At 50.1% G+C, this 9,744-nt stretch overlaps 1 protein-coding gene across 2 annotated transcripts; it reads right to left on the reverse strand.

Moving 5' to 3' along the window:
* Positions 1 to 1,055: 1,055 nt before the first annotated feature.
* On the reverse strand, positions 1,056 to 2,902 carry Helt (helt bHLH transcription factor). 2 transcript variants are annotated; one of them, XM_051169980.1, is made up of 4 exons: positions 2,876 to 2,902; positions 2,388 to 2,492; positions 2,068 to 2,164; positions 1,056 to 1,645 (listed from the first exon to the last, which is right to left on the reverse strand). In XM_051169980.1, the coding sequence occupies exons 1-4, from the start codon at positions 2,900 to 2,902 to the stop codon at positions 1,146 to 1,148; spliced, it is 729 nt and encodes a 242-aa protein (XP_051025937.1). In that variant the 3' UTR covers positions 1,056 to 1,145. The 2 variants fall into 2 exon arrangements, with proteins under 2 accessions (XP_051025937.1, XP_051025938.1); XM_051169981.1 differs by having other exon boundaries at positions 1,056 to 1,648.
* Positions 2,903 to 9,744: the final 6,842 nt, after the last annotated feature.

Below are 9,744 nucleotides of genomic sequence, written 5' to 3' on the forward strand. Positions count from 1 at the left end.
GGAGGGATCACATCTTCCTACCAGATATGTCTGGTCATCTATCTGCCAGGGTTGCCTAGAGCCCTGCAAGAGTGCTTGGTTTGTGCGTAAAAGGCAAATTCTCCAATCCTCGAATCCTCGGATGTCCAGTGATTGTCATCCGGAGAAAGCAAGCAAACTATGATTGTTGTTTCTAAGACATAACTTAGAATGTTACTTGCTCCGCACACTTTTAAGAAAAAAAAATTAAAATAGCCTTAGTTAACCTGGGGCAGGGCAGCTATTAATCCCCTAAAGTACTTCCCATGCCGCCTGGGTCTAATAATTTCTAACAAGTTACTTCCCACTGACCAATAAAAGGCCATCACACCTGGACAGGACATGGCTAAGGTTCCAGGCCTTGGGGGAGACAGAATCTTGGGAGGAAGAGAGAGGAGGAAGAAGGGTTAGGTGGAGGAGAAGTACAGGACCCGAGCGGACGGAGATTTGGCCCAGATGATGATAATTAGCAAGTTTTGTTTGTTTGTTTAATCGAGGCTGTGAACTCACTCATTAGGCTGGCCTGGGGTTTGAGCTTTCCCAGACGGCTTAGAAATTTGTGCGAGGCTGCATAGAGTTAGGAAGGACCTGCACGTTGCTGCTAGTGAAAGGCAGCCCAAATCAGTTTCAGGCTTGTCTTCTGATTTGCATACTCTGAGAGCCAAGGACCAGGTTCAGCGCTTTGGCTGGTCTCCTAGGGAAAAGGCCAGGATAGAAGCGGGGAGGGTGCGGGGCTTAAGCAATCAAGGAGCCTAGCCTCTTACTCCTAAGGGACACCTCTAATATCTGCTTAAGGTTCCATTTAACTCCCCTCTGCCCGGGACTGCACAAAGATACTCCTCAGCCAATTTACTGATTGCCGTCACCTGGGCTCCTAGCATCCGCGTGTTTCCGTATAAGACCCTTGGAGTAGCTGGTTTGTGGGTGAGCAGAAGGTAAAAACAAAGAACTCCATTTCTTCAGGCCTTTAGCACAAAATATTTATTGGTAGGGGAGGCCCTTCAGAAGGCTAATTCGCTTTTGGCACGCTCCCATCCAGCTTTTGTTGGTACACTATTTACACATATACAACGTATACAGTATTTGTCTCAAGCAAACCGAAAAGCAATCTAGGCAGTGGGTGGGTGTCAGAGCACCGGAGGGTGCTGGGGCGTGTGGAGGTTGAGGGCGTTGGCATGGGTATGGCCTATCAGATTGAGGTAATGCCGGTCCAGGCTCTGCATCTGAGCCAAGAAGGGGCTATGTTGCTGCCCCGGGCTGGGGAGAGGTACTGACGGCGGCGCGCTGGACAAGTAAGGCAGTGCTGGGCTGCGGGCCGCGCTGTGGGGCCAAGGAAATGACCCTGGGGTAGCACCCTGCGGGAACACGGTGGTTTCGCCCGTGCTGTGGCCCGCGAACTCTGAGCCCCCGGGATGCAGCTGATAGGAGAAATCCGGCTCCGAGAGAGTGAGCGGCGGGAAGGCGGGCTCCGCGCCCAGGCAGGCCTTGGACTGCAAAAAGGCGAGGATGCGCGCGTATTTGGTGTCTTTGGTCTCCATCCGCTCCACGGTGGTGAGGTAATGCACCAGGTTCTTCATGCACTCGTGGTAACCATAGTGGAAGTAGTTGGCAAACTCTGCTAAAAGCTCTGCTGGGGTGGCAAGAAAGATGGTAGGATGAAGGAAAGGAAAAGAGAACGGGCGCACCGCGCCCCCCAAGAAGGGTGCCGCAGCCTCTCTATATGGTTTGGGCTAGATTCCCATTTGAGGCTCGCACTCTCTTCTCAGCAGTCTGAGAGACTAGAAAAGCTCCTGCAGTACCCTTGTCTCCCTAAGAGTCTGACGACATCCCTGCCCCGCCATACCCCACCTAAGAAGAGCAGTAGACCTGCTTTTTTTTTTTTTAAGATGCTCCTCCACATCACCTAACAGGTGTATTCTCAGGACCTAGGTGCCGGTAGGCAGACCGGGCCTGCTTTCCGCTCCCGGCCTCTCCTCCACTCCCAGGCCTCAGGTTCCTGCGTGGCGCACGCTCCCTGCTCATGTTACCTTCCCCTGAATCAATGCCCACCTTTTTCCCTTCCCCGGGGAAAATCCGCGGAATGCAGAGCTCTGAGGTACTGAACTGTCATCTCCAAGATCTCCGCCTTCTCCAGTTTCCCGGAACTCTGCAAAAGGAGACAGGAAGCTAGCGACCGCCCACGGGACGGCTGGACCACACTCTATTTTCTGTAAAAGACTAGCCAGGAAGTTGCTGGCACCGAGAGCTGCCTGCTGGAGCTTAGGTCCCAATCAGAGAATGAGCTCCCTAATGCCAGCGCTGCGTCCGCACAGGCCTAAGGGGCTTCACAGAAAGTGGCTGTGGAGAGTTCCCAGCACCGCAAACGTTACCTGTTTGGCCAGGGCCATAGGGACTGTCTTGCCCAGCTCGTTCAAGCAGCGGTTGATTCGGTCTCTCCTCCGCTTTTCTATTACTTTATGAGAAATCGGGGTTCTCTGTAAACAGAAGGTTTTACAGTGAGGATGACTTTGCCCAAGGAGTCATCCAAGGCATAGGCTGAGTGCTACAGAAGTTCGCTAGTTCGCCAGCCCTACCACACTGGAGCAAGAGAGCTCTGTCTCCTGGAGGCCAAGCTGGAGCGATTGCCCTTCAGCCTCCCTACACATCCTTGCTACTCAAGCAAGCTAAGCGCCAGGGCTCTGGAAGGTGGCTACCAGCCTCCTACGAGGAGCCTCTTTCTCCTCAAGTGAGGACTCTTCTTTCTCAGTCTCTGCCCCCTTTCCAAACCATTTTGGATTCCTCCGCACTTAAAGTCTGTGTGGCACGTCGATACGGCCAAGTGGCCGGTTTCGTCCACCACCAGAGCGCAAGGACTCACTTTGCGTTCCTTGAGTCTGTCTGACATCCTGGTGTATGTGTGTGTGTGTGTGTGTGTGTGTGCGCGCGCGCGCGCGCGCCCTCGGCAGAGGCGGTGGCGCAAGGCACTAGTCCACGTTCCGCCTCGTGTGCCTCTTGGAGTGTCTCAGGTAGACTGCAGCCTCCCAGGCCCGAGGGGGCTCCGTTTATAAAGCAGTCGTCTAGCACTGCAAGTGCATTCTCATGAGTTGAATTATCCCACAGGATTAAGGATTCTGCATTTGGAGCATGTATGCATTCAAGGTCAGTTTTAAAGAAGTTAAGGAAAAAAATTAGCAGCCGGGCGGGGGGGGGGGGCGAGCTGGGGGCAGATCAGCTTTGTTAATCCACGTGGCTCTTCAAAGGACACGTGATCCGTCGCGGAATAACATTTGCATGGCAACAGCCACCTCCAAAAACAGGAGCTGGCAGACCAGCGAACGCCTGCACTCTTAGCTCGCGTAGAGCGCAGGGGCGCAGTGGCCTCGGGCACCGGGGGGCGAGGACCCTCACAAAACAGTGTCGCTTCCTTTAGTCTCACCACTGAGTCTCACACGATCGCCTGTTTACAAATCCCAGCAAGCCCGCGGTCCCAGCGCCGAGTGCGTTTTAAAGCCTGTCTAGAGTCATTAAAGTAATTAAGTAAGCCTTTAATAGGCTGTTCCGCCGGGTTCAAGGGAGAGCTCCTGGAGACTGAGGCGCCCCGTTTGTTCCCAGGCTTTTCTCACACGACTTGGTGACACGTCCATCTCCCCCTTTTTTGTTTACACCGCTTTATTTGTCCGGACATCCCGGCAGGTGTGGGGCTGCGGCTGGCACACGAGGCGCCCCGCCTCGCTTCGCCCCTCCCGCGGGCCTTTGGCACGCGACTCTCCCCCGCTAGTCTCTGACCAAGTCTTCTGCTTTCTTTTCTCCCCCCTCAGGCTTCCTCTTCGCGGGGGGAAGAGGCTCAATTTGTAGCCTATTATCCTATAGGAAAATGTCCATTGAAAAGTATGAATAGTTTCATTGGGCTAAATTTTCATAATGCCAGGGGTGTAGTGGAGGAGAGACAGGCGTGTGTGTGTGTGTGTGTGTGTGTGTGTGTGTGTGTGTGGTGGTGGTGGTGGTGGGAGGGTTGGGGGGCAACACAGAGGAGAGTGAGCCGAGAAGAAAAGGGAGAATGCAGCTGGCCCAGGCGAGCATTATGCGACGTCACCTGCGTGAGGGGGCGCCTCCAGACCCCTATTCATTTGCCTAATTTTGGTCAATTTAACAAACTTCAGGAGAAATTATTGTGGCTTTGTCAGGGAGGGTGAAGCCTTCTGATCGAATTAACAGCATGTTTTGATCCGGTAAATGTCATTAGAAAGAGAGAAACAATCGCGCTTAGAGGGCTCTGGGTAATGCGCCCAAGTGGAGACGCCAAAGCGCACGGCTCACAAAGGGAGCAAGTAGCTGCCACAGGGAACTTTTGTACCCGCCCATCGCCCAAGTTTTGACACAAAAAGGCATTATTTCATACTTGAATACGTTTAATCCAACGATTGTCTATTTTTTGCAAACATATTTTCACAGCATTGTTAACTTTTTATGTCCCCCTCTCGCGGGCGCCTTTTCTTAACGTTTGGGGGCGGGAGAGCGCAGACACTTTGGGCATCAATATTTGTCACTGAAAAGGGACCCGTGAAGTTAGGGAAGTTGATCTCTTTTTTATGGTTTTAGAAAGCGAAATATCGGGGGAGGAGGAGGGAGGAAAGAGCCGGACAGAAACCCAGAAGGAAATTTGCAGGACAGGCCCAAAGGGAAGGAGGGGGTGGTGGCTCCTGGGAACACTCTTCGCCCCGCTGCGCCTCTGCCTGGAGCCCGGTCCGCAGCCCCAGGCCTCCACCCACCAACCTCTCATTTGCCGCCGCCCCCAGCCCCGGGTGTGTGTGGTGGGGGCCGAGGGGGGTGAGCTTTCCTGCATATAGAAACAATAAAAATGCTCTTTCTTTTAAGACGTAGTCTGGACTCCACTGGATTCTCACCTGTTCTCAATCTTTCTCATTTGCGAGCAAGGAAAACCTCCCTTCAAGTGTCTCTGGTCCTTTTGCCCTTCACCGAGGAGTAAATTCTCTCTACTTTGCGAGACAACCGCTTGCCCGAGGCTTATGCCTTTTCGGGGTGTCAGTCCTTGCGGGAGGTGGGTTGGGTGGATCCCTGCTTTCTCGCAGCATCTGGGAAGCCCCAGAGCGCAGAGCCAGACTTGAGGCGTGGTGCCTTTGGGGAGCAGCAGCCAACCCTCAGATGTCTGGAGAGTGCGGGAATCAGGCTGCGTGGGGCACACTAGAGCGCCCCAATTTTGCTTGCAGGCTGTTTGTTTGTTTGTTTGTTTTGCTTTGTTTTTTCGACTCACTTCAGGCGCGTTTGGACAGGCTCTTTACCTTCTCGCAGGTTGCTTTGCTTTGCCAGCCGCGTGCTCTATTGGGGTTGTCGACCTCAGTATAGTCTTTCGCACACGAAGGGATTAAACAATAACCCTTAACGTCCAAATCAGCTAACTTGAATGAGTAAAAGGGAGCACTCAGTTCTCTTGCCCCTCCCCCCGCCCCTTTTGGCCAGCCGATTCCGAGCTGATCCTCTTACTGTTTGGTGTTAACTCCAGCTGCAGGCACGTTCCTCAAGCCAAATTTCATCCCATGCAAACTGTTTAATTTTCCTGGTTTGCTGTCAGCCAGCGACTGTTTGCCTAGAACTAAAAGTTCCTTTGGGTGGATGGGTGCAGACCCAGGGCTCAGGTCTGCCCCGCCCTCGTGGTTGCTGCACTACCTGAGAGGTCCCAACGTGTGTCTTCTCTTTATGATTGGGAACTGACCCTTCCAAAGTTGCTCCACACTTTGGGAGGGTGGGGGAGGGAAGGGTGTTGCTTTTACCCTCTGTCTTTGGGGATGCTGATCAAGGCTCCCTGGGTTTTGAGTTGGTTTCCAGTCAAAATGAGAGCCAAACTGTGAAAGGCAATGTCTTGGCAGCCAAATAGCTTGTTCACAGGGCAGCTGCGCTCTCGCCTTCAGAGCCAGATACCAAGCAAGATAAAGCGCCGGAGCAGTGCCTCAGTTTTCCTCTTCTGTAAAATGGGGACAATATTGTGTCCATTATGCTACAAGGAATAATGGAGTGGAAAGTGAAGGAAGGGGATAGAGACAAGGCACTGGAGCAGGTCTAACTACTCTGTTTATTTTTTATTTTTGCTAGCAGCATTCTTTTGCTGTGGGTTTTCTGTTTTAGCTGAACTGTGAGGCTTTTGCTGATTTCATAGTGTACTTTTCCTCCTCCTCCTCTTCTTCCTCTTCCTCCTCTTCCTCTTCCTCCTCCTCCTTTCTCTTCCCTCTTCAAAAGCATTGCTCTCCCTGAAAAAGTCAGACTTCTCCTGAAGTCTCTTAAATTTAACTCAAATTAGGTAAATGAATGTGTGTATGGGGGGGCATTGGGCTCCTTTCACAGGGGACATCACACAGTGCTCTCCATCCTGTTCTTCCAGTGTGAATGTGAGACTGGATTAGGGGAGGCGCTCCGAGACTAAAAACTTGTCATCATAGCCATTGAGAGATGAGCTAGTTATGTAGCCATGTAGCATGGACAGCTGCAGAAAGCAAGACAGCAAAGGATCCATGCTTCCAGTTAGAGGGAAGGGCTGCTCATGTACAGTGGGTGACCGTGGCTCATGCTCCTGTGGTGTATGTTTGAAAATATTAAGCCAGTGGTTCCCAAATTGTGGGTCATGACCTCTTTAAGGGTGAAACAACCCCTTCACAAGGGTGGCCTAAGAACAGCAGAAAACACAGCAGTTTACACTACAACCATAACAATAATAATATGACAGTTATGGAATAGCAATAAAATAAGTTTATGGTTGGGCGTCACCATGACATGGGGGTCACAGCATTAGGAACCACTCTACTATGGGAATGCATATTAAGTGTTCATGTCACAAAATTCTAGCTCCGTGAGGCAATGCACTGTTAATTAGATAGATGGATCCTGTGTAGAGTCAGCCCACTGTATCTGAGGATTCTGTATCCAAGTGTGGAGTGGATTAAAGATGGTGGGGGTGGAATGTGTCCACACTGAGCATGTCTGGAGACTTATTTTGTTGGGTGGTTATTCCATAAACAATCTAATGACCTATCCATTTACATAGCGTTATATTGTATTGGGTAGTCTAAGTAATCCAGAGATGGTTTTAAGTGTACAGGAGGTGAGGAAAGAGGCCAGCCGGGAGGGATGAGGGAAGGAAGGGAGTGGAGGGGGAGGAGCAAAACCAAACTATGACACCCACGTATGAACATGTCATAATGAAATCCAGTACTTTATGTGCTAACGTTAAGGAGTAAACAAACAAACAAAAGCAAAACTAGGAGGGCTGAGAATGTAGCTCAGCTGGTAGAGTGTTTGCCTGGTGTACAGGAGGCCCTGGGTTTGATTCCCCAGCACCACACAAATGGTGCAAAGACTGCAAGCCTATAATCCCAGAAGTCTGATGTGGCAGGTGGGCAGGAGGGCTGGGAGTTCAAGGTCATCCTCAGCTACATAGGGAGTTCAAGGCCAGCCTAAGATACGTAAAATCCTATACCCCACCTCAATAATATACTATGCACCAGATATAGAAATGCTATGTGATTTTATGTAAGAGGACGTAAGCATTCGTGGATTTTTATTTCTAGGGTGTCCTGGAACCAATGTCCATGAATACTGAGAGACAAAATGTCTGGCTTGTCATGATTTATTTGTGGTTTGTTTCTAAGAGTCAGTGGATCAGAATGTTGCTCCTTAAGGTGATGATATAAAGCGATGGTAGGGGCCTTTAAGAAGTGGAGCTGCCATAAAGTCATGCTTCTGAGAGCCCCCCCCCCCCCCCGACTGAGTCTGAGGAGATGCAGGCACTGTGTCCGTGAATGTCTAAGACCGAGTAAAATAAGCATCTTTTCCTTATTACAATAATTCCCCCAGGTATTTCATTACAGCAATGAAAAGATGACTAATTTAATGTTATATATTATGAATATACACAATTTGATGTCACTTTTAAAAATAAATAATTTTGGAAGAAGCAAGACTGGAAACAAGACCACTTAGAAATTAGGCAATGCAGCTGGGCGATGGTGGCACACACCTTTAATCCCAGCACTCGGGAGGCAGAGGCAGGTGGATCCCTGTGAGTTCGAGGCCAACCTGGTCTACAGAGTGAGTCTAGGGCAGCCAAGGCTACACAGAGAAACCCTGTCTTGAAAAAACAACAAAACAAAACAAAAACCCAGAAATTAGGCAATGCCAATTAAATATTCTGTGTTTAGCTTCCTAGCATCTAAAGACCTCATTGAAAAATATGCAGCAGATACAAACAATATTCATTATTGTTAATTTACTGTACATTCCTCTAGTTCTGTTGTTTCCCAACACTGGGTTGTGGATTCTTTCTTCTTTCTGTCCAACTTAGGTCTGTGGGTTTGGGAAGACTGGAAAGGTATGGAAAGAAAAGAAAGTAGTGCAAGTACGGTAATTTCTACCAAATTGCCATGGTTATCTGGTGACCTCAAATCCTTCCGATCTTTGCCAGTAGACACAGCAGTCTTCCTAGAGCAGTGGCTCTCAGACTTCCTAGTGCTGCGACCCTTTAATATAGTTCCCCATGTTGTGTGAGCCCCACCTATAAAACTATTTATGTTACCACTTCATAACTGTAATTTTGCTGCTATTATAAATTGTAATGCAGATGTGTTTTCTGACGGTCTTAGGTGACCCCCCCCCCCCCGTGAAAGGGTCGTTTCACCCCGAGGTTGAGAACCACTGGTTTAGACTTGATGAGGAAGACAGGAAGTGTTTCCTGGGAGGCACCAGTGTGCTAGCTCTTCTGTGCTGCTGCAGGGACAGGAACGTTAGGGAGCACCAGAACTGAACCCCGGGGTTCTCTTCTGCAGTGGGACCAACAAGCTTCCCTTGGAAAGGGTCCTGAGAGTGTTGAAACCCAATGCTCCAGGTCAGAGCCGAGGAATCTGATGCAATGGGGAGACCCAGGATGCCCCAAGGCCCATAGAAATACCTTACCAAGGCTTTGTTGATCTGACCCGTGATCTCCACAGACAGCTGCCTCAATGATTATAAAGAAGAGTCCAAGCCGGGCGTGGTGGCGCATGCCTTTAATTCCAGCACTCAGGAGGCAGAGGAAGGCGGATCGCTGTGAGTTCGAGGCCAGGATGGCCAAGGCTACACAGAGAAACCCTGTCTCGAAAAACAAAACAAAACAAAACAAAACAAAACAAAACAAAACAAAACAAAAAGAAGAGTCCAGTGAGAACCCTGGAATTTAGTCCTGGCACACAGTCTGTGGGGTGTCTTTCTGTCTTCCATACGTGTGAACATTGTGAAGAATGACTAGGCGTGCCCTTGAGCCGTCTTCTAACCCCCTTGTATGGTTCATGAGTTTAGAGATAATGCAGGAAGGCACTGAGCACCAATAAGGATCCGGGGCCTGGGAGGAGCCAGCAGGATGGGGCTTGTCCCTGCCTTCGTGGGTTCATGTCCTCTCTTAGAGGAGAAAATACTATATGGTTGTCATCAATACAATAAACTTAGCAGGACAGTCACTCCATGGCCACTTTAGATGCCTGGCATCAGCAATCCTACTGAGCTGGCAACTTCTGCAGACTTTTCTTAGTATAACACTCCTCTGCTCTTTCTGGTCACCAAGCGTAGTCTTGCCAACAATGACATTGGCAGAAAGGATGGAGCAACAGTGTAACTGTCATCAGGGACAGGTGAGAGAGCCCTGGGGGCATGACTGAAGTCTTGCCTACAGCTCTAGTTAGGGTTTCTAGTGCTGTGAGGAAACACCAT

Source organism: Acomys russatus, chromosome 27 (assembly GCF_903995435.1).
Source record: "Acomys russatus chromosome 27, mAcoRus1.1, whole genome shotgun sequence".
Taxonomy (NCBI): domain Eukaryota; kingdom Metazoa; phylum Chordata; class Mammalia; order Rodentia; family Muridae; genus Acomys; species Acomys russatus.